This window comes from Bos mutus, chromosome 11 (assembly GCF_027580195.1).
Source record: "Bos mutus isolate GX-2022 chromosome 11, NWIPB_WYAK_1.1, whole genome shotgun sequence".
NCBI lineage: Eukaryota > Metazoa > Chordata > Mammalia > Artiodactyla > Bovidae > Bos > Bos mutus.
The window spans coordinates 85,163,336-85,188,909 of record NC_091627.1 but is presented as its reverse complement, the minus strand read 5'-3'; the positions used below and the strand labels follow the sequence as shown (position 1 = coordinate 85,188,909).

At 35.7% G+C, this 25,574-nt stretch overlaps 1 protein-coding gene across 2 annotated transcripts in view; it reads right to left on the bottom strand.

Moving 5' to 3' along the window:
- The window catches only part of SOS1 (SOS Ras/Rac guanine nucleotide exchange factor 1), a 131,551-nt gene that overhangs the window by 42,544 nt on the left and 63,433 nt on the right, over window positions 1-25,574 (bottom strand). For both annotated transcript variants that reach the window (XM_070379701.1, XM_070379702.1), the window contains exons 6-10: window positions 23,539-23,682; window positions 18,831-18,944; window positions 18,663-18,761; window positions 1,464-1,591; window positions 13-668 (exon numbers count right to left, since the gene is read on the bottom strand). In XM_070379701.1, coding sequence (XP_070235802.1) covers window positions 13-668; window positions 1,464-1,591; window positions 18,663-18,761; window positions 18,831-18,944; window positions 23,539-23,682 — 1,141 coding nt within the window. The remainder of the gene's footprint in view (window positions 1-12; window positions 669-1,463; window positions 1,592-18,662; window positions 18,762-18,830; window positions 18,945-23,538; window positions 23,683-25,574) is intronic.

Genomic DNA, 25,574 nt, shown 5'->3' with positions numbered 1-25,574 from the left:
CATACGTCTTACCTGCATACATGTGGTATGTGAGCCTCTCTATAAGTTTAATAACGGTTCCTGCCTTGATAATTGGAATTCCAGCTTTGGGCTGCACGTTTTCTTCAAATATGATATTTTCTTCAGAGTCAGGCTCTGCAAATCTATAAACGTCAGCACTAGGGAGCCTCATCTGCTCCTCCTTTTCTTCCTGCAGCATGGTCACATCAAGCATTCTTTCCAGGGTACTCCGGTACTGTAAAGATATCAATGCTGCCATCCAATTGTTCTTCTCTTCAGCTGACTTGGCAGAAAATATAACACTATTTTCATCTTTTAAAATTATTTCAAAAGCATGCTTGTACTCATTGGTGTCATCTTTGTCATTAATTTGTACCTTTCTCATAAAAAACTTTTCTTTAAGACGATATTCTGCATTGCTAGCACCAGGTAGTCTTGGCTGCCCATGATTTGATTTACAGCAAATCATTAAGCCATCAAAGAGAAATATGTGTCTCTCATGTTTGGCTCCTACACGTGTAAGAGTTCCTTCCATTATAAACTCATTGCAACACTGTCCAATGTCTTTTCCCTCCCAACCATCAATATTCTTCTGAATCTCGTTCATTTTCTTGATTGCTAGTTGTTTCCCCTTCATTTGCTGACTATAAAACCGACATGCAGATTCACTGGGATAAAGGAAAAAAACACTGTTAGTACAAAGATGACAGGGAATCTATAATTCATGAATATTAACGACAATGCTAAAGCATATTTTTAAAAGTTGCACTGTGAAGGTTTTCACTGAATCTCCAAATATATTAGTGTTACAAAGTTGCACAATTTTGGAAACTAAAGCAACACATTAGAGACATTTTTTTTAGTGCTCTAAAAAGAACAGCTGACTATTGACAAAAATCTACCCTATATATTTAGCTACAGAATGATTATTTCTACCATGGCTACTAAATATTTAGAATGACAAGTATTACAAAGTAGCCCAATACAGTGAAAAAAAAAGTAAGAGATTAAAAAATTTATCTAGAAATGCTTAAGTAGACAATACCTAAAGCTAAAAACCATGCACTTACTATAATTAGGAAACTGGAAGCGTATTATCTGAATTAATGCCTCGAGTTACATAATCCCTAAAATAAAGGCCACTACTGATTTTACTTTGACAGAACAATGTTGTTGACATAAATCTACCCAATACATTTGCTCTAGCTCTCCTTTAGCTTACCAGTTGACTCTCAGGAGGTCTTGTCTGGGAGTATGCAAGGAAAATGCACAAATATGAAAGGTTTTTCAAACAATAACAAATTCTCTTGGCTTTGATGTCACTTCCTCTGAAAGACCAAGCTTGTCACTAAAAGTATTTTCTTCATTGTTTACTTGAGGAGGGACCAGGGATCCCTGAATTTATACCACAGTATTGAGGGTGAAAAGGAGGATTATTTTTAAAAAAAAGTGAAAATATTCACCTAAGTCTTCGTTTTGCAAGACTTTTAGAACATATTTTTTCCATACCACTCTGAACATTAAGCAAAGCTGTTATTGCTTGTTTCAAACATTCTTTGTCTTCTTGATCCTCACTCTTTTCTTCTAACTGCTGCAAAGTTACAAATGACAAATCTGAATTAACAGAACAGTTCTGGATAAAAATAAAACCCATTTTATTGATAAAGATAACACTAACTCAACTCTTTCTGCTGCAATTAAAATTTTAGTGTGTCATAAAATATATTATTCTTTTTAAAAGTCTTTTTCTTCTAATATGTATTACTATCCGTATGACTATGGAACCTAGTTTTCCTAGATTTTGAGTAAAACTAGTAAAATATATGTCAGTGAAACTCAAGCACATTTTCAATTACTGGCTAAAGATACTACATGTGTCAGCAGAAAAAGTAAAGTAGAAACTGTTAAAAGATGTCACACCTTCTGACAGGCAGCAATGTGCATTTTTTCAGACAAATATTACTGAAAAGAAATGAGGAATATAAATTATATTTTTAACTATCACAGGTCTTGGAACAGCAGTAGATACATAGGTGAGATTTTTTTTTTTTTTTTAAGTTGTGTAATTTGGTCTTAGATTTCTGATTGCCACATTACTGTTCTCAGCAATAGAATGCTTAAGAAAGATGCTTAAAAATACAGAGAAGGATGCAATATAGTATAAAGGCAGTTGAAGATACAAGGCCTAAGATCAAAATTTGACTCTTACTTTCTGTGTGAATTTGGGGCAAGTTATTTGATTGAGTCCCACTTTTCCTATCTGTCAAATGAGGCTTATAAAAAGCCTGCTTTGCTTATTTTATGGGGTTGCTATTAAAAGTCAAAGCACTCTGAAAAAAATCAAAGTCCTTTGTAAAATAGTAATGTACAACATTATTGTAAACTGCTTTCCTTTATAATTTAACTACAGAATTAACATTAGTATCATGAAGAACTTTGTCAGCATTCACATGTGAAGATTTCGAGTAAAAGTAGCAATGTATATGTTAGTGGAACTCAAGCACATTTTCAAATACTAGCTAAAGATACTACATGTGCCAGACAGAAAGTCTGTACTTAACAGGATTGAGTCATTAATAATTACTAATAATCAATATGACAAGGTGGTGGTAATTCAAGCAAGCAATTAACTGAGGTATAAGTGACAATGATTCAGTAACCTTATAAATCTGTGGCTACCAAAGAGAAGTTAAGAAATAACATATATTAACAGAGTTTTCATGCAACATTTGAGAACACTTACTCTCTATCATAAATGAAAAAGACTTGAGAAATAAAACCATAAAAAATTCAAAGTAACTTAGAAAGGCTTACTTTTCAATGAGCTTCATTATCCATTAGCATTGGGTTGGCCAAAAAGTTCATCTGGGTTTTTAAGATATTACAGAAAAACCCAAACAAACTTTTTTGCCAACTCAACACTTTAAGAGCCTTATGTTTAAGAGGCGTTTCTTAAAGACTAATAATACATTCTTTTTTGTTTCAACTGATACAGGTTACACACACATGTGTGTGTGTCTACTAATGACCTATGAAAAGTAAACATATTCAATGCTCCAAACCATTTTTATAAAAATAATTTACTTAAAATATCTTAATGCTCAAATATTCCAGAAGTAACAAATATAAAACATCAGGTCTTATTATTCAAATTTCTTATATCCATTATTTAAAATTCACTGAGGCATAATCCACCCTCTCTGGAAATTTAGTCTCATTTGTGTTAAACAAAACAAAAATCTAGTCACAAAATTTCCAACATAAAAAGGGTTACGGAGGAGACAGTTTTTAAAGGATAAGAGACTTAAAAATAGATACATTAAAAAATGCAAATACTTTTTATTCATAGTGTTCCTCTTCACTATGGTCAGCTATATCTATATTAAAGAAAGCCAATGGCCAAGTTTTCATGAAGATAAAAGGTTTTTACTTAAGGGTAGGCTGAAAGCTGGATTCTGGGTAATCTTTCAAAGTATCTTCCATCTCTATTGGGCTTCCCTTGTGGCTCAGCTGGTAAAGAATCTGCCTGCAATGCGGGAGACCTGGGTTCAATCCCTGGGTTGGGGAGCTCCACTGGAGAAGAAAATGGCAACCTGCTCCAGTATTCTTGCCTGGAGAAGCCCATGGACAGAGGAGCCTGGCGGGCTACAGTCCACAGGGCCGCAGTCAGACACTACTGAAGCAACTGAGCACACAACAGAATATTAGAGTCCTTTATATTCTATCCTTTGATTTTTTAATATCATTAATTCAGGCAAAAATACCGGAAGTCATATAAGACACACAATTCTAACACACATAAAAAGAACTTTCAAAGTAACAGATCCATTTAGACATGCATTTGATTTTCTATTCTAAAAAATGTTTTAAATTTCTGAGTCATGTTCTCTACCATTAACTATAGCATTTCATGGGGCTTTCCTGGTGGCTCAGATGGTAAAGAATCTGCCTGCCATGCAGGAGACCTGCATTTGATCCCTGGTTGGGAAGATCCTCTGGAGGAGGGCATGGCAGTCTACTCAAGTATTCTTGCCTGGAGAATCCCATGGACAGAGGAGCCTGACAGGCTACAGTCCATCGGTTTGTGTAATATTTACCTTTATAGCATTAGTCAAGCATCTAAAACAAATTTCAATGTAATAAATGACTTTTCTTATAAGCATTCTTTGCTTCTTTTACTTAACACAGCTGATTTAAACTGGGCATTGGTGAAGAATAATTCAAGTTAACTATCACCAAAGGGGTAGCTTATTGTTGCTACAGAAATAAACCAAGGGCAATTAGTATGTAAATGAAACTTTACAAAGCAGCATCTTCTTGTTACCAAAGTGATATCCATGCTTTTCATGGGGGCCTATTTAATAACATTATCTAACAGCAATTTAATTTTACAAATGGCTGTTTACTAAATAGTTTAAAAAATTTTCAAGTCCTGATGATATATTGCCATATATGAGAATATACTTAACCTTATCCAGAGAATCATATTCTAAAGCACAATGGTAACTCATAATGACCTATAGATATGACTAAATTTACATTTTCAAAAGAAAGGAGTCACTTTTGCCAGTGATTTGGGGTGGGGAGGAATCCTTTAGAAATAAATAGAAGAGGCAGTAGTCAACATAGTATATTGTGTGCCCAAAGGAAACCCTGAGAAATTGAGCACTGAAGAATTGATGCTTTTGAACTGTGGTGCTGAAGATGGCTCTTGAGAGTCTCTTGGACTGCAAGGAGATCAAACCAGTCAATCCTAAAGGAAATCAGTCCTGAATATTCATTGGAAGGACTGATGCTGAAGCTGAAACTCTAATACTTTGGCTACCTGATGCGAAGAACTGACTTACTGGAAAAGACCCTGATGCTGGAAAAGACTGAAGGTGGGAGGAGAAGGGGACAACAGAGGATGAGATGGTTGGATGGCATCACTGACTCGATGGACATGAGTTTGAGTAACCTCCAGGAGTTGGTGATGGATAGGGAAGCCTGGTGTGCTGCAGTCCATGGGGTCGCAAAGAGTCGGACACGATTGAGTGACTGAACTGAACTGAACTAAGAGGCTATACACTGGAAAAAGATAATTCACAATAGTATTCAGTAGATGAATAAAATTAACAATCGGTTTATACATAAAAAAATAAAGTGTTGAACCTGACACAATTTTATGAGTCCAACTCACAAACAAATTGTCCAATTCACAATCAAATAATGCCTTCTCTTAAAAAAACACAAACTTGAATCTATATGCTTTTATTTCTAGAAATTAGTTTTCTCCAACATGAAATAATATAAAATGAATGAACTGCCAATTACTTGATGATGGAGGCAGGCAGGACCAGAACCCAGGAGTCTCAACTCTCAGCCCTTTTCAATATACTATCCAGGGAACTGAAAAGACTGTAAATACCTGTTTAAAAAATATTCATCAAATAAAACATTCCATTCAAATGGTAAACTGCAATGCATAAGGATGACAAAATATATCATCGAGGAATAAACACTGTAGTATAACTAAATTGCTGTGCTGTACACCTGAAACTTACACACTATTGTAAACCAACTGTACTTTTATAATTTTTAAAAAATATATATTAATATAATTAAGCTTTGGAAAATAAAGATTTATCTTTATCTTAAATATTATATGTACATATAAGATTTCATCACAAAATGTGAGAACAAAAGCAAAGATGGGAATCATGAAGTAAATTTCATAACAGGAAGGTCCTTCCTTTCCCTCCAAAAGTTATTTTTTGAGTCCAAAAATAATTTCATATATGCAGATAATTCTACAATACATAAAATTTCAACCAGTATATGATTTTAATGATATTAACAAAATTTGATCTTTTTTACTTAACCCTCATTTTCTCCCAAGACAAGTGAGGAGATGATCATTTTCAAAATGGTATATATTACATGAAATAAATAGTATAACAGTAAAATAGTATAAATCTTCAATAATTGTAATTTAAATGAAATAGTATCTTTATTAAATTAGTCAATGGTTGAATATATAAAAAGTAAATCTTAAAATATAAATTCTAACATGACATAGTTCACTATTAGGAAATAAAAGCAAAATGCTCAAAGATTTTGAGGAAAGTCACAAGTCTTAAGATAATTAAAGGGTCTTTTGTACACTTTTAGAAACTATTTAGAATATTAACAGTAGCTGACTGGAAAAAGACTCAAAAGGGCAGTCTACAGAAGACTTCCAGTAAAGTTCCAATCATAATTAATTTAACAAATATTTAATTAACCATCTATCATTCATGAAAGAAAGTGAAAGTCGCTCAGTCGTGTCTCTTTACAATCCCATGGACTGTAGTCTGTCAGGCTCCTCTTGGGGATTCTCCAGGCAGGAATACTGGAGTGGGTAGCCTTTCCCTTCTCCAGGGGATCTTCCCGACCCAGGAATCGAACCAGGGTCTCCTGCATTGCAGGAGGATTCTTTACCAGCTGAGCTACCAGGGAAGCCCCTCTCATTCATAAGTAATAAAAATATGATAGTGAGCAAGCGAAATCTGGTCACTGCTGTTAGAGCTTAGAGTGTTAAAGAGAAGACAAATGAACAACAAAAGGATATAATGGGGAAACAGGGCATTCTGAAAATATACAGCAAGAATCCCTAACCTAATAAAGGGACAGAAGAATATAGCAAAGAAGGCCTGCCAGAAAGAAATGACTATAAGGTTTGAAGGATAAGAATGGTTTAGCCATGGGGCAACAGAGGTACAAAAAAATGTATTAGGCAGAGGAAATAGCTTGTTAATTCAAAGAGTTATTTAGGGCCAACATTGAGAGAAATGAGGCTGAAGAGTAGAACTTGGTGAGTGGGAAGGAGTTAGGGGTGGACAGAAGTGATGGGTCAAGATACTGGAGAAGTCAACAATAACCAAGCCAGGACTGTAATCCTTATTAGGAACTTGAACATTAACCTGGGTCAATGGGGAGCCATTAAGGATTTTAAGCAAATGGCAACCCACTCTAGCATTCTTGCCTCGAAAATCCCGCAGACGGAGGAGCCTAGTAGGCTACAGTCCACAGGGTCGCAAAGAGTCGGACACAACTGAGCGACTTCACTTCACAATGCTATCAAATCTGCATTTTAGAAAGACAGCTTTGGTTTGGTTACCAGTCAACAGCAAATTGGGGGATGGGGTGGGGATGAGACTAAAAGGAGATTTGTGATAACCCAGATGAGATGATCGTGGCTCTCGAGTACTAAGAAGAAATGAACAGAAGATGAAATCAAAAGATCCTTTTCAAGAATGAAAAGGACCTATTTGGTCACTAGGGGGCTTTTCTGATGGCCCAGCGAGTAAAGAATCTGCCTGCAATACAGGAGACACAGGAGACACAGATTCAATCCCTGAATCTTGAATATCCCCTGGAGGCGGCAATGGCAACCCACTCCAGTATTCTTGTCTGGAAAATCCTATGGAGAGAGGAGCCTGATGGGCTACAGTCCATGGGGTTGCAAAGAGCTGGATACGACTGAGCAACTAAACACACACACACACACACACACACACACACACACACACACAAAGTGGATGTGATGTGGAAAATGGCAGAGAAGAGTTGAGGACTTCCAGGTGTCTATTTTGAGTAACCAAATGGATAGTGGGACCACTTCACCAAGTGAATGAACACAGAACGAGTGGTTTTGCTGGGAAAGATGAGGAGTTTTCAAGAAAGTGAATTTGATTTGCTTACACAATAAATAAGCACAGCTGGTCAAAAGACAGGTGGACAATAAACAGCCTACACTGCGCCATTTCCTTTTCCATGCCCCTCTCTTCATTTAATCTCTTTAATCTTACTGAAATCAGCATAAATTCCTGATTTTCTTCATGCTACTAAAAGTAACCTTTGGATTGACACATTTATTATCTGACAGCAAAGGGGTCACTGCTTTTTCTAGGTAAACTTCATGAGTAAATGATAAGATGGGACTGGGGGAGGGGAAGGGTGTGACAGGGTTCAGGACATACTATTCCCCAATCTGGCACCTTGGTATACTGAATACTTTAAAAGTTGAAGAAGTTTGAGAAAATAAGGGAAAATAAGGGAAAGAGAAGGTCAGTGACCTTCCCGGTTCTATTTTCTCAAGTTCCTTCAGTTTAAAATACTCAATATGTAAGGTTCCTGTGTCACATAAAACTTACATTAAATAAATCTGTATGCTTTTCTCCTGTTAATTTTTGTCAGTTTCCTTTTCAGACCCAGCCAGAGACTCTAAAAGGGATGAGGAAAAAACTGTCCTCCCCTACAGGTGCTTGGGAAAGGAAATAATTTGAAAAAATAAAAAAGCATATTGTAATGGAGAGCAGTATGGCTTGTTAATTGTATCTCAATAAAGGTGTTTCTTTAAAAAGTAATAATTTAATACTTTTAGCTAACTATATGCTCTTCAATTTTCTGTATATCTATTAAAGTGAAAGTGTTAGTCGCTTAGTTGTGTCTGACTCTTTATGACCCCACAGCCTGTAGCCAGCCAGGCTCCTCTGTCCATGGAATTCTCCAGGCAAGAATACTAGAGTGTGTAGCCATTCCCTTCGCCAGGGTATCTTCCCAACCGAGGGATCGAATCCCGATCTCCCACACTGCAGGCAGATTCTTTACTGTCTGAGCCACCAGGGAAGCCCATATACCTATTAAAATGGGCTTTAAATGGTCTTAGCCATCAGACTGATGGTAAGTTCAGTTTCCAGTCTGAAACATGCAGTTATCAAAGAAAGACTTGGCAAGATTATATGGTTTTAAAAAAGTAAATGGCAACTCTACTTAACGCTCTGTGGTAACCTAAATGAGAAGGGAATCTAAAAAGAGGGGATATAAGTATATGTATAGCTGATTTACTTTGCTGTACAGCAGAAACTAACACAACACTGAAAATTTTATTACACTCCAATAAAATTAATTTAAAAATAAAAAATGTAATTAAAAGAATCTGTAAAATGTTAAATATAATTTTTTTAATTAAAAATTTAAAAATGAAAGTGACTATACATCGGTATGCATTGGTCCAAAAAAAAAAAAAAAGTAAACGGATTCATTAAAATATCTACAGCAGTTCTTAAGATTTTGCTAATTGGTTTTATTTACCCCTTTTGTATAGAAAATTACAATTAATACAAACATTAAGTATATAATAAGAATTAAAACCGTCTATGAAAAAGTTTTTCAGTATTTCTGAACAAAAGAATGATAGAGACAGATAATGATAAAAGTATTATTATCTATTAGTAAAATAATTACCAGTTAAATATTACAGTGTTAGAAATTCTGAAAACTTTTTAAAACAGCGAAGCACTTAATGAAAGAAAAGATCTTACAACTTAGAAAAAGAAAGAAACTGAAATATAACTCAAAGACCAAAATGCTGGTGAATAATGTTACCAAGCTCCTTTCATTCTGACTTAAAACCAATTTTTTTTGTAATAAGGCCAAATTTATTTTTATTTTTAACTTAAAGAAAAGGAGAGAGTTTGGTGAATTTCCTGCTAAAAAAGTGGGATAAAACTGAATACAGTGTTTATTTGATGAAGTCATAACACAACAGCAAAAAAAGAAAAACAAGGATAGCCGTTTCCAAGTATCACTATTACGCTTTCATACTGAAGTAATCCTGCTGCTGCTAAGTCAATTCAGTCGTGTCCGACTCTGTGCAACCCCATAGACGGCAGCCCACCAGGCTCCCCTGTCCGTTGGATCCTCCAGGCAAGAACACTGGAGTAGGTTGCCGTTTCCTTCTCCAATGCATGAAAATGAAAAGTGAAAGTGAAGTTGCTCAGTTGTGTCTGACTCCTAGCGACCCCATGGACTGCAGCCTACCAGGCTCCTCTGTCCATGGGATTTTCCAGGCAAGAGTACTGGAGTGCGTTGCTATTGCCTTCTCCGGAAGTAATCCTGGATAACTGTAAAAAGTTTTTAGAATTCCTGCTCATCAGATAAAATTTGTGTAATGTTTTTGTATGGGAATATTTTAAGCTCAAGCATGTTATCTAGGTGAGGAAAAAGACAAAGGATGATTTAAGAACTGTGCTTATGCTTAGTCCCTCAGTCATGTCCAACTCTTTGGGACCCCATGGACTGTAGCCTGCCAGGCTCCTCTGTCTATGGGGATTCTTCAGGCCAGAATACTGGAGTGGGTTGCCATGCCCTTCTCCAGGGGATCTTCCCAACTCAGGGATTGAACCCAGGTCTCCCACATTGCAAGTGGATTGTTTACCATCTGCGCCACCAGGGAAGCCCAAGAATACTGGAGTGGGTAGCCTATCCCTTTTCCAGGGAAAACTTTCTGATCCAGGAATCAAACCGGGGTCTCCTACATTGCAGGCGGATTCTTTATCAGCTAAGCTACCAGGGAAGCCCCCCAAATAACCAATGCAACCGATTTTTAAACATGCCCAATATTCAAATTGTATTTTAAACAGGACTTAGCTATTTTTATCTTTAAATTTAGTAGAATACATTTTCTAATGTTAGCGGCTCTCTTGCCTACCTGTGGAATCTGAGTTGCAGCCCTTCACTGTATCCCCTCCTATTGTCACAGATAACAAAGCCACAATAAATACTGAAGCAGAGCTATAAAAATGCAAGAACTTCCAGTAATGGTGGTGCAGTAGTCTTGAGAACCATCTGCAGATAACAATTATTCAATCTAAACAAAAAATTAAAAATATTTATAGGCACTGGAAAACATCTAAAAGAGAGCATAAGCCAGTAGTACTATTGCTCTTAAAAAGTTACAACTAGAAAGTGTACAGTTGTGGGATTAGGGTTTTCCCCTAACCTCCCATGATAACAGTGAGGAAGAACGAAAGGAAGAGTTACAGGCTAGAGATGGAAGACAGCAGAATAGAAGAGGAAATGAAGGGGGAAATCTGGAAGTGAATGAACTACAGAAGGTTGAGACATAAAATCTGAGAATAAATTCTACCCAAACATCTGGCTGACTGCTAAACTCTGAATGCATGAAAAGACTCCAGTGAAGTAATGTGGCAGAGACCAAAGAGAATCTACTTTTGAAAGACAGTGCTATAATGGATAAAGTTCTGCTTTTCTTAAACTGAGTTTACTTCTCAAATGTACATAGCTCAGACAGCGGAAAGCTGAAGTCTTACTGGTTTAAGGTGTTAGGAAACAGAGCCTGAGTCTGACAGAGTGCATGGAAATTAAGGGGGAATCTGTAGGTGTAAGCAACCAGAGACTGTACCCCCAAATCTCAACATTATCTCTGCCCAAACATTTAGTCTGTCAAGTCATACATGCGTAGGGAAGACAGGAGAGAACTAGGCTAAAAGAGTAGCATACGGAAATCCTAAAAAGTGAACAGAGATATCAGCTGCTACACAACACAGAAGAGACAAATTTGCAGTTGAGGCCTAGGTGGCACAGTGGTAAAGAACCCACCTATCAATGAAGGAGACGTGGGTTCAATCCCTGGGTCGGGAATATCCATGGAGTAGGAAATGGCAACCCACTCCAGTATTCTTGACAGGAAAATTCCATGGACAATGGAGTCTAGTGGGCTACCGTCCATGGGGCCGTAAAGAGTCAAGACACGACTGAGCACACCCACACACAAATCAGAAAAGTTAGCTGCCCACTAGAGTAAAAACCCAACAATCCAAAACAGAGCAAAAGACAAACCCACAAATGGAACCCCAACAGTCCTCAACACAACAGAATCCAGAGATGTTAGCCAGCAAAAACACTGGGAAAATGTGACCCATATTTGAGGGAAAAACCCAGTTAGTAGAAACTGGCTCCGTGTGGCCCAGATGTCAGATTTAGGAAAGACTTCAAAGTAGTTTATGTGACCATATTCAAAGAATTAAAGGAAAACATGGTCTTCTTGAGTGCTCAGATAGGGAGTCTCTGGAAACTATAAAACAAAATCCAAATGGAAATTCTAGAGTAAGTATAATAACTAATAATTCTATTGACAGAGCAATAGAAATTACCACTTTGAAGAACAAAAGAAAAATGATTTAAGAAAAATGAATAGTCTCAGAGACGTATGGGACAACATAAAGTAGTTCTACATTGTAACTGGCATTCCAGAAAGAACAGAAATGAGAAAAATGGCAGAAAAAGGAATGCTGTAAAAGCAAGTTCAAAACCTTAAACAGAAAGGATTTTGAAACTTTAAACAGGAAATTAACCCTAAAAAATGTTAGGATAATCTCATTTATGAAATAAAATACCTTTCAAAACCATTGCTCTGTTCTTATCAAAGAGAAAATCACCAAAACTATAAATGTTCCTCATAGCAGTTTAGTTGATTTAAAATTTTAAAAGTAGAGTAAAACATAAGTCAGCTGTTTGTTTATAATTGTTCCTGAATTATACTATTTTATGTTTAACTTTAGTCATCAACATCTGTGGTCAGATATACCATTTAGCTCAATGCTTTGAGTCCATGGTTTCTGGAAAAGAATTTCTAAATTTAGAAAGCTAGTTCAAAGGAATGGAAGCTAGACAGACCTCTTCTGGGCTTATTTTTGTGATACTCAGAGAGAAGCTATGTTTTCTAAATCTCCTCTTATTGCTGGTATTAAACATTGGCGTATGGACAGTATAAAAAAAAAATGGTCTGAAGCATACAGCAACCAGATGGAGAATATTGAAAAAAACTACATAAGAAATCACCTAGAGTAGAAGATGTTTGATACTTTCCCGCTCCCCTAATGAAAAAGCAACAAACCAAAGCCATTAACAAACGCGTACACGGTGTCTGTAGCAGGGGGTCTGCAGAGCGTTATTTCTTTACAAAAGAGTTTCTGGAGCACTATGTGAAGGCCACTAAGGGGTGTTTAAAGTGAATGATGTAGCACAATTTATATTTGCCTTTTCCATTTATATTATCCTGAAAAAGAAACAAAACAAAACAAAACAAAAACCTACTCTGGGAGGAAAAGTATCTCCTATTTTTAACATCCCTCAGTTCCTAAGTTTTCTATTCACTGCACCATTCAGATCTAAGTTCTTACCTGTAATCCTTTCCCACAATTCTGTACTTAAGCATTTGGGACTACAATTTTGGTACTATTTATGATGTTAAAGGGAAAAGTTAAGAACTATTCAAGTCAGTACACAAAAATCGAGGAATATTAGGAAATTAAATGTTACTATGTAACACAGGAAGCATCTAATCATATGAGCATTCAGATTACAATCTTTAGTGTCTCTTATTTTCTAAAGTAAAGCTTGTGACCAAGACAAGCACTGCACTGTTATTAACGAATTAACATCCATTGCAATATTTACTATTCTATTAGTTCTTAATCTTACCTAAAAGCAGAGGGTTGTTATGACGTGTTAAAATTAAACCTGGAAATGTTTTCTCTCAATTATTTTGCTCGTCTTGCACTTTTTATTATCAGTGAAACCTAAGAATGGAGGTTTTAAGTGTTAAATTTTATATTATTTTTTTTTAAGGGAAACCATACATGATAACCCCAACCTCAGTTATGTACATTAGTCCTACTCAGGTGATTGTTAGTAATTCTGTATCCCTGTGAATTTTTACTATTTGAAAAATACTGCAATTGTTGGTTTTTCACTAAATTGCTGTCGGACTGAAATTAAATTTTAAAGTCTAAGATCAGGAAGCAATGATTAATTGGCCTATGCAAAAAATATATTTTTATGGGTTTAAGCAAGTCAGTATATACTAGAGAATCAGAAAAACAAAAATGGATATAATTTTTTTATAGTATACCAAAAACTAAATGTAATGGGTTGAACTGTGTTCCCTCCAAAGTCCTAACCCCTGGTACCTGTGAACATGATGTTATTTGAAAACTGGGTGTTTGCAGATATAATCAAGCTGAGATGAGGTCACACCGGATTACGGTCGGCCCTATATCCACTAACTGGGTATTGTATGAGAAAGGAAGGAGAGATTTGAATGCAGAGGAAACAGACAAGAATGTAAAGATGTGAAAAAGAAGACCAAGGCAAAGATTGAAGTGAGGGCATCTGTAAGCCAAAGCCTGCCAAAGGTTACTGGGATACACCAGAAGCTAAAGAAAAGGCAGGAAGGATTCTTCCCTAGAGCCTTTAGAAAGAGTATGGCCCTGCCGACACCCAGAACTGTGAAAGAATAAATTTCTGTTGTTTTTAAGCCACTCAGTCTGTGGTGTTTTGCTCTAGCAGCCCTAGGAAACTAATACGCTAATGCACAAGTCGCAATATAGATTTGAACCTGCTTTTGAAATTAAGGGAGACAATTTATATCTCCTAGGTTATATGTATCCAGTGCACTGGAAAAAGAATAGGTAATTCTCTAGGGAACTAATTTGCTCAAAATCATCCTGGATAATTTTTTCTAACATTTGTCTGAGTTTACCTTTAGAGGATAAAATAATATATTTAAAGAACAAAGAAAAGGTTACTATTTTTGCTGAACTGAACAATGTGCTGATTTGGTAACCTTCAAAATACTTAGCCCCAAGAAACAACTCTAAATTTGTTTAATACAGCAAATTAATCTTCACATAGAAAAATCACATTACTGGAGCAATAAGGTTTTCAAAAGGATACAAAGGAAGTTGTTGTTGTTGATTTTAAATGAACTTTAATGTGAAAAAGTTTATTAAAGGTTTCAAAGACTTGACTCCTAACTTGGGCGGGGTGGGGGAGGTGGACGGGTAAGGGAGTTACTTCCTTTTTCCAGTTTCAGTGGCATTAAAGTCATACTATCAATAACTAAACTTTTATTTTCTGAATTTGTAAAGTTTAAGACATTCTAAATTTCCAAAGTAAATGTAATTATATACAATTTACAGGTAAACTATTCCTACAAACATAAATTCAAAGGAAAACTTACCTTATTTTTGCTATTCATCTTGTAACAAGCATTTATTAAATGTCTAAATGCCAAACACTACTAGGCAAGAGAATTCAAAAATACATACGGTTTAGCTCCATTCTAATGACAAGGTAGACAATAAAAATGAGACATGTTCTATAGAGACATAAAGAAAATTAAGCAGCTTAGTCAAAGGATCAGCCTAGAGAAAGGGAAACTTGACAGGGAATCAACATTTGAACAAACTCTTTGATAAGCAGGAATTTCTCAGATGAAAGGGGATGGTAGAGGTAGAAGAGAAATTCCAGGGAAATAGAAAAAAAGATAAGGAATTCTGAACATATTTGACATTTCCAGGGCTGCTTGGAAATTTTTTATGGCTAAAGCATAAGGTAAGTAACACCAAGTATTAAGAGATGAGGCTGAAAAAAGCTAAAGAATTTAGACTTTGTGTCCCAGTTCACAAGGACACTAAATGCACTTTTCAAACCAAGAGTTCCCTGAGATACAAGACCTTATAGGAAACTGCTACAGTAACCTAGGAAAGACATGCTGAGGGTCTGGACTAAGGCCATGCCAGTGCAACAGGGGAAAAGACTGGATTTCAGACTCATTTGTGGAATCAAACCATGATGCTCTACAAATAAGGGAGAGAGAAGAATCAAAGATGGCACTGAAGCTTCTGGTGAAGGGATCTGAGCTGATCAACAAAGAAATGGAATACAAATTCCGGCAGGCATGAAAGGGAGGTAAGTGGTGAAAGACAAAGGGAGTAAAATGTTAGTTTAAGTTGAAGATAACCTACAAGACAAGAAGAAAAGTCTCCAGTAATGACAATACTCGGTATTTATATTTTTACTGTATGTTAAGTACTTTTACATACACTGAACCCAGTGAGATAAGCATTTCACAGATAAGAAAACCAGGGCTCAAAAGGTGAGGTGACTTGTTGCAGGCTACTCAGCTAGTTGGCTACCAGTCTAGGATCAGAAAAGAAACATCAGACTCCTATCTAGTCCAATGAGCCTTCAAAGATCACTCCATGCCATAGATAAATTATTCCAATTGTCACTGATGTCTTAAGATTTTGCTGTTCCCTGCTGATTTTATTTAATCATTGTTGAGTCCAAAATCACCAAGTCCACATTGGAACTTGGAATTATGGCAATACCCAGATTAAAAAAATTTAGAGTTAGTGAGAATCATATTGTTGGAAAAAAAATCTTAAGGCCATTAAGTGTTAGAAGGTCTTTCAGTTATTCTGATGGAAGAACGCTATGAAAGTTTTCCAAAGTAACCGCCAGAAATACATTACATTTTTTAAGGGTTTCATGGCCTATTTGGGTTTCCCTGCTGACTCAGCAGTAAAGAATCTGACTGCCAATGCAGGCGATGCAGGTTCAACTGCTGGGTCAGGAAAATCCCCCAGAGAAGGAAATGGCAATTCACTCCAGTATTCTTGCCTGGGAAATCCCATGGAGAGAGGAGTCCATGGAGTCACAAAGAGTTGGACATGTCTTAGTGACTAAACAACAACAAATGGCCTAATTAATTTGGGAATTAACTGCTTTAGACTGTTTTATATAGATTGCTTTATTGCACAATTTTACAAAGCCTTTAATATTCTAATATATACGGAACATTTCTAGGAGTGTAATTAAGGATACAGTTTTTCCCAAATATACTTGACCACTGAACACGTGGAATCTTAGTTCACTGACCAGGGACTGAACCCAGGTCCTCAGCAGTGAGAGCACGAAGTCCTAACCATTGGCCCACCAAGGCATTCCCTCCCCCAGACTTTTAGAGTATCTTATGGGACTAGCAGTCCATAGAATACACTTTGAAAATACTGCTCAATAAAATAATTTAAGCAACATACCAACAAATAGAAATGAAAGACAGTAAACACAAATAGTACATCAGTGCTGAGAAGGCAGAATAAAAAGGAGTCATGACAATTTGTGGAATTGGGCAAAATTTCCTGCCCAATATACTGTTAAATTTGCAATGAAATTTAGGCAGTAATATGAACAAGGAATACAGGTGTTTACCAGTAGAAACCTTTAAATTGCTGATAGATACAATTATAAAATAAAAATTTCAATACAATAACTTAAAATTTTTTTTAATTTAATTGCCTATATTTGGGGAAGTAAATAATTTCTTTTACACTATTAAGATAGGTTTTAATAGCCTTCTGAAACTTCATCAAAGCTTCTTGTTCTTACTTATTGATTAGTGACTGCTTCAAGGTTCATACGGTCTTTAATCCTTCAGAACTTCATTACAGTCTCAGGTAAAAAAAAAATCCCATTATTAGAGATGCCATTATGAAGAAAAGGTCTATATAATAAACTTGTGTGCAAATGATCCATTCTGAGACTATGGTTTGTCATTCTTTACAAAGAATGATTTTATACACCAAATGCTTCTTCTTGATTATCCTCTTAAAATAATCATCCTATACTACTGGGCTTCCCTGGTGGCTCAGACGGTAAAGTGTATGCCTACAATGAGGGAGACCTGGGTTCGATCCCTGGGTCGGGAAGATCCTCTGGAGAAGGAAATGGCAACCCACTCCAGTACTCTTGCCTGGAAAATCCCATGGGCAGAGGAGCCTGGTAGGCTACAGGCTATGGGGTCACAAAGAGTCGGACACGACTGAGCAATTTTACTTTACTTTGTACTACTGAAGACCATAAATTGTATTCTGTTTGCAGTCTAGAATAGAGAGCTGAGAGCTCCATAACTCTGCCTGGTGATTAAGTTCTTCAACTTCCTCAGTCCTTTCCTGATTCAAACAGTCCTGCTTAAGAAATCTAACTGAACTCCAAGTTCCTACAATGTAGAAAGACCTGGGAAGGATGAGAGTTCCTTCAGTTTACTACCTTTAGAGGCTTTCTAGTCCATTGATTCATTATAGAGAGCCCATTTCTTCATGTACTCCTGCAAACTATACATCTGATTTCTAATAATACATGCTCCATAACAACATGATACTAAATACAATTTTTCTTTAATGAAACATTTTTTTAAAGCTAAAGAAATAATAATAGTATTAATGCATATCATATTTTGTCTTTATGGGGCTAGTTCATTATAGATAAATAAAATATATTATCTCATTTATTTAAAATTTTTGAGAAAACTTGATGTTTTTTAGGATATATTATCCATAATCCAAAGCAGACATCATTAGTTACATAAGATATTTAAAAGTAAATCACTAAGTTACACTATTGAATTATAACTTATACAGACTAACGTTCCCCTTCTCCCTAATTTCAGTGCATAATAGGAAAAGAGGGGAAAAAAGCAAAATCCTTTCTTTTCTGTCAGTACTTTTAAAATTGAGTATTTTGAACTATAATCAAATGGGAAATTTTTTACTAGGATTACTATAGTTTACTGTATCTAAACTAATAATAAGTAGTTTTTATAGACATAGTTGCAAACTTAAACTACAAAAATTAGGTGATTAATCTTCTCCATTACTTTGGCATTATCCAACATGTGGTCCCTTATCTAAGTCCCTGAATCTGCTGAGGTCCCAAGATGGAGACTAGGATGCACAAATCCAAGATTGTTTCCAAACAACTGGCCATGAAAGCAAGAAGTGCACAAGATAAAAATATCTGATGACTGCTTTAAAATTCACAATTAAAACTGGAGAAAACATGCATTGTAGATTCATATATAATTGCTTCTTAACTAGAAAAAGAAAACAGATATAGACATATTCATGAGCACTCACATAATGATTCACAAATAAACTGGTTAAAAAACTGTATCAGACTTGAATATTTTGTAAGTAGAAGAGTCTTCTTACCTTCAGAAGTTCGAAGTAATGCAGACAGTGGTAAACAGGGGCTAGAAGTAGCCTGGGTAAAACATATTGAACAGCTTCTTTGAAACCTTCGCCTATTGACTAGAAAACAAAGTGATTTAATTTTTAAGTTTACTTTACAGGCATCTTATATCTTGATCTAAAAATTACTATACCTGCAAATAGAGCTGCTCCAGGCTTTGATAACTGACTAAGGAAACGATCGTGAAAACCAGGTCGTAGAATATCTCGAGCATATGATTCATATGGATCAAATGCCAGTTCCTTAAAAAACAAAAAAGGTAAAACATAAATAATCTTTCTCTATGGTAAAGAATAAATAACCTACCTCTATAAACACAGAAAGATTAAATTATGAAGACTTCTATCACTGTACAATTACATATTTTTTTAAAGCCTCAAAGCAAAATTACATAGCTATTAATTTTACTAGAGTAAACCTAATATTCTCAAGTAAGAAAGAAAATGAATTTTTTTCTGATGAGTAATGGGATTCTAGCATATTATGACACCTCTCACTAAAGGATTCTAGTAGAGTATTATGAACAAACATATGGGGGGATTTGGGATCTGGAAAATGAAATTTAGCCTGAATAATAAAGAGCATAGATAGCTATAACCAGATAAAGTATACACATTTAGAATACTGGTGCCAAGCATTTATTTTCTCATGATTACTCCTTAGTGGTAGACTTACTTTCACATCCTGCAAGCTGAAAGTAAATTGTTTATATCACCTAAAATCCACTGTTACAGTTTTCACAAAACAATTAATTTAATTCAAATTGCCAAAAAGTTTTACCATCATCAATAAACCAAACAATTCTAAAGGTTATAATCTACTAGTTCTGGTGATTTCTGAAGAAAAAAAGTGAGCAGGTATTGTGATTTTTCTCAGGAGGTAGGATCTCCACTCTCCTCCATCCTGTGCCCTATTCCAGGTAAAAATAAAAACACAAAACCTCCAAACTATTATGAAAATACTGTTGAAGATTCTAGCAAGAGCTCAATTTTATGAAGGGTAATTCTAGAATGAGGAGGAAGAGGACACCTAGTGGAGGAATGAAAAAGAAGTTAGGAGTGAATGACAGAAAATGCGATGTTTAACTTACCCTGCTATTTCTCAGACTTATTTTTTTAAGGAAAGATACATTTTTCTGGATTTCCTATGTAGACAATTATGCTGATTACAAACAGAACAATTTTATTTCTTCTTTTCCTGTCTTTTGGCTAGTATCTCTATTAGGGTGCTCAAAAATAGTGAGCGGCATTCTCCTACAACTTAGTCATTAAATGTATCTTTTATAGGTTTCTTATAGATATCCTTTACTAGATTAAGAAAGGTCCCTTCTATTCCTACTTTGGCCAACATTTTAAAGAAATTTCTGAATGACTTTAATTTTCTATGCTTTTTCTTATTTGTTGAGATTTTAATGATAATGTGAAATATTATATTAATTTTTTAAAAACTTCAACCATTTAAGATATATCATAAAATATATCCTAAGATATATCATACTGGACACAGTGTTTTAGATTATAAAGAGGTTCATATTTTTCTTATATTATTATTCTTTCCCAGTTTTAATAATATATGTATATAATCCTAAAACTGAGTTGCCTTTTGTGTCTCTATTTTTGATCTTCCTTAAGAATCTATTTTAATATTTTCTTAACAAAAATCTTGCATATGTTTATTGGGCTTACTTCTGAATACCTTGTGGTTTTAAGACTCATCCGCCATATTCACCTGACCTCTTGCCAACCAACTACCACTTCTTCAAGCAGCTTGACAACTTTTTGCAGGGAAAATATACTTCTACAATCAGCAGGAGACAAAAAATGCTTTTCAAGAGTTCATCGAATCCTGAGGCATGGATTTTTATGTTACAGGAATACACAAACTTATTTCTCATTGGCAAAAATGTGCTCATTGTAATGATTCCTATTTTAGTTAATAAAGATATGCCTGAGCCTATAAGTTATAATGATTTAAAATTCATGGTCCGAAATAGCAATTAACATTTGCACCAACCTAGTATTTCTATGTCTCTGTTTTGGGTATATGTCTTATAAGGGCTTCCCTGATAGCTCAGCTGGTAAAGAATCCACCTGCAATGCAGGAGGCCCTAGTTCAATTCCTGGGTTAGGAAGATCCGCTAGAGAAGGGATAGGCTACCCATTCCAGTCTTCTTGGGCTTCCCTGGTGGCTCAGATGGTAGAGAATCCATCTGCAATACGGGAGACCTGGGTTTGATCTCTAGGGGGCTACCCACTCCAGTATTCTGGCCTGGAGAATTCCATGGACTATATAGTCCATAGGGTCGCACATAGTCGGATACGACTTGAACGACTTTCACTTTCACTTATGAACTGCATAAAACAGACCTTAAAACAATTAAGTACTTTCTTTAAATAGGCAAGTTTCAGCAGTTTGTGCATACTGAGTTACTAATGTAGTAGCATGACATAATTGGATTTATTTGTATCATACTGTACAGTCGGCCCTCTGTATCTGTCTTCCACATCTGCTGATACAGAAGACTAACTGTCCTAGACCATTTTATATGAAGTTACTTGAGCATCCACAGATTTTGATATTGGAAAGGGGATTCCTGAAACCAATCCCCCAAGAATACTGAAGGATGACTGTATTTTGTTTTCATTATCACTGCTTTCTTTGTTTCATTATTTTTTCCTATTATCGTAGAAATGATTAAAAATTGTTTCTATAGTTTTTGTGCACTGTTATAGGTAGTACTTCTATTATTTGGTGATTTTCTTAAATGTTTCAAAAATCAAATATGGCTTGCTATTACTTATAAATTTTTTCTAAATTTTAAAGAGAGTTTAAAGTTGTTTAAACTTTACATTCTCTTTCCCTGGTACCAGGTTTTCCCTGATAGCTCAGCTGGTAAAGAATCCACATGCAATGCCAGAGACTCCGGTTTGATTACTGAGTCTGGAAGATCCCCTGAAGGGATAGACCACCCACTCCAGTATTCTTGAGCTTCCCTGGTGGCTCAGATGGTAAAGAATACACCTGCAATGCAGGAGACCTCGGTTCAACCCCTGGGTTGGGAAGATCCCATGGCGAAGGGAACAGCTACCTACTCCAGTATTCTTGCCTGGAGAATTCCATGGACAGAGGAGCCCGGTGGGCTACCGTCCATGGGGTCACAAAGAGTTAGACACAACTAAGTGACTTTCACTTCCATGGGTTTTCACTTTCAAACTTTCAAAGTTGTTTAGTTTTTCCTATCTTCTGAAGACAAGCCCGAATCACGCACTGAGAGGTTTAGTTCACCCTTCAAGTTAAAAAAAAAAAAAAGCAGTCTGGTGTTAAGATTATGCAATAGCTTATAAAATTTACTACTCTGTTTCCCACCATTAGTTCTTGTATTCCTTGACGTTCCTCTGAGTACAACTTTCCCTCTGGCTGAAGAACATCCTTGCTTTTGAGTCTGCTGCTGGGGCTGCTGCTGCTAAGTCGCTTCAGTCGTGTCCGACTCTGTGCGACCCCACAGATGGCAGCCCACCAGGCTCCCCCGTCCCTGGGATTCTCCAGGCAAGAACACTGGAGTGGGTTGCCATTTCCTTCTCCAATGCATTAAAGTAAAAAGTGAAAGTGAAGTCGCTCAGTCGTGTCCAACCCTCTGCGACCCCATGGACTGCAGCCTACCAGGCTCCTCCGTCCATGGGGTTTTCCAGGCAAGAGTACTGGAGTGGGTTTTGAGTTTAGTTATGTATATTCCTTTTTTCTTTTTATACTTTATGACTTTTATGTGTTTAAAGCAACATTGAGGGGCTTAGTGAAGCTTAAACTCAGCATATTATTTTGTCTGAAAGTCTTAATTTGTTTTATAAACTCAACCCTGAGTTATAATAAAAGATACAGTTGATTTTAGAATGAGAACAAAGCAAGAGTGAGAAATTTCAGAATGACAATCAATGCTAACTTATTAGGGCTAACTTGTATATTTTAGCAGCTGAAGTATCAAGAAGGTTACCATTTTTCTACCCCTATGATCATCATCTAAACCTTAGACTTGATTTTCCTATTCTAAATAATAATGAACTTGTTTAGTTGCTAAGTCATGTCTGACTCTTTTGCGACCACATACACTGTAGCCCAACAGGTTCCTCTGTCCATGGGAGTTCCCAGGCAGGAATACTGGAGTGGATTGCCATTCCCTTCTCCAGAGTATCTTCCCTACCCAGGGATTGAACCCGTGTCTCTTGCAGTGGCAGGCAGATTCTTTATCACCATGCCACTAGGTCCTGGACTTCATTTTCTTTTTCTAAATAATAATGCACAGTTATCATATATTAAGTAGCTGTATGAAGGTGACTAGCTAAATATTTCAGGTAGGTTATTTAACTTTCACAAAATCCCGAGTCCTATTATTATCCTTATTTTACAAATATAGATAGGGAGGTTTAGAGATGTGAAGTAAATAGCCCATGGTTACATACAACTAATAAGTAGAAGAGTTTAGACTGAAACATAAGTAGCCTGACCTTACGTCCAAGTTCTGTGGCCTCTTCATTGATAAGATAGCCAATTAAGTGTGAACTGTGGGATCTGAAGACAGCTTTGGGATCTGCTTGTTTTTATAAAGGATGAGAGACTCCTTTTTTTCTAAGTTTTATGAAATAACAGAAACAAATGCTGACAGTGACCCTTTGAGGAAGGGGCAATACAGTTGAGCAGCTAACAGTTAATGTCTATGTTAGCTGGAAATAAGAATTCATATTCCAATTTTTATTCAAATGTATTTGAATTAAATCTAGGCCTGTGAACTGCATTTAGGCCTTCTAGATGCACGATTTTTTGGTGTATAATTAAAGTACTCACCTCCGCTAAGTCTTCAAAGCAGCTTCCTACTAATGGATGGGGACTGCCTTCATCTGTCATTTCCACAGTATCTTCTATATGGCCCAGTAATTTTACACTAAGTTCATGTATATCCACTATACGACTAAATATATTTTCTACATCCTGTTGGAAAGAAAAACATATTAATTCAGTTAGGTTGTACAATAAAAAATTTATTTTGAACCAATAAGTCATTTTATAATCATGAAATTTAAAATGGCAGATACAGTGAAAAATTTTAACAACTTTACAAATACAAGTAAAAGACAAAGAATTCTTTTTGCAATGAAGTACAATTTGTAGGTACATTGCTCTAGGTCACTGGTTCTCAAGCCTTCTGGTCTCAAGAGTCCGTTATACTTTTAAAAATTATTGAAAACTCTATTTGCTTACTATATTAGAAATTATTTACTATTGCCATTTACTACACTTACCATATTAGACATTAAAATCAAGAAAATTATAAAAAATTTAATTCATTTAAAAATAACAATAAATAGCACTTTTATGAAAAGTAGCTAGTTTCTCTTAAACAACCAAAAATCTTGGTGAGGAGAATGGTACTGCTTTACATTTTCTAACACAATCTCTAATTCCTAGCTTAATTGAAGATAGCTGGCTTTTCATGTATATTTCTGCATTCTATCTCTTGTGATACATTGCTTTGGTTAAAGCATATGAGGAAAATCTAGCTTTAAAAGACATGTAGTTGGAAAAGAGAGGACTATTTTAATAGTCTATCCAAATAATTGTGGATACTCTTTCCTTTTCCTGCATAGTTATTTTTATGGAGATACAAGTTATATATCATAAAATTCACTCTTAAAATATACTATTCAACGATTTTCACATATTCAAAAACTATTCAATCATTACTACATCAAATTCTAGAAAATCATCATCCCCCCTAAAAATACTGTATCCATTCTTCCCCTGCACACCCACTCCCAGTCTCTGGCAACTACTGATCCACTTTCTTTCTCTATGTATTTGCCTATTCTGGACATTGCATATATATGGAGTGATTATCTTTTTACAGTATTACACAAGTCAATATGTAGCTTCTTAAAGGTTAGTTGCAAGGTAGAATCTGAAACTATATAAACTTTGTATTGTTAAATTAAAATCCACTGGTCTATTCTGAACTTTGAACGGATGTTTTGCCCAAGTGTGATTTTGTAGTGGAATTGCTAGGTAGTATGGCTAATTTATGGTTAATGTTATATGAAATTACCATATTATTTTCCTAAGTATTTATACCAGATTACATTCTCACAGGTAATGTGGGAATTTTACATTCCCAAAAGCAGTTGCTCCACATTCTTTTCAACATCCAGTATTGTCAGTCTTTTTAATTCTAGCTTTTCTAATGAGTATCCAGTAGTGTCTCATAATGTTCTTAATCTGCATTTTCCTTATGACTATTAAGATGTGTGGGGGTTTGGCTCAGATGGTAAAGAATCACCTGCAATGCAAGAGACCCGGGATCCCTGGGTCAGGAAGATCCTTCAAGGGAATTGCAACCCTCTCCAGTATTCGTGCTTGGGAAACCCCATGGACAGAAGAGCCTGGCAGGCTACAGTCCATGGGGTCACAAAGGGTCAGACATGACTAAATGATTAACACCAGTGACTACTGATGTTGGTCATCCTTTGACATGCTTTCTGATCACTGTTGTATCTTCTTTTATAAAGTGTTGAATTTTTTGCCCATTTAAAAGTATCAAGCTGTTTTTCTTATTACTGAATTGCTGAATTTCTTTATATGTTCTGAATACAATCCTTTGGTTAGATGTATGTATTTGAAGTAGCTTCCACCAATATGTGGCTTATGTTCTTATTTTTCTGATAATGCTTTTTGAAGAGCAAAAGGTTTTTTTTGTCTTAATGCAGTCTAGGTTATTAATTTTTAATTTTATGGTTCTTGATTTTTTGTGTCCTAAGAATATCTTTGTCTACTCTTTATCTCTTTCTCTTTTTAAACAACTTCATTAAAATATGATTTATAGGCAATGC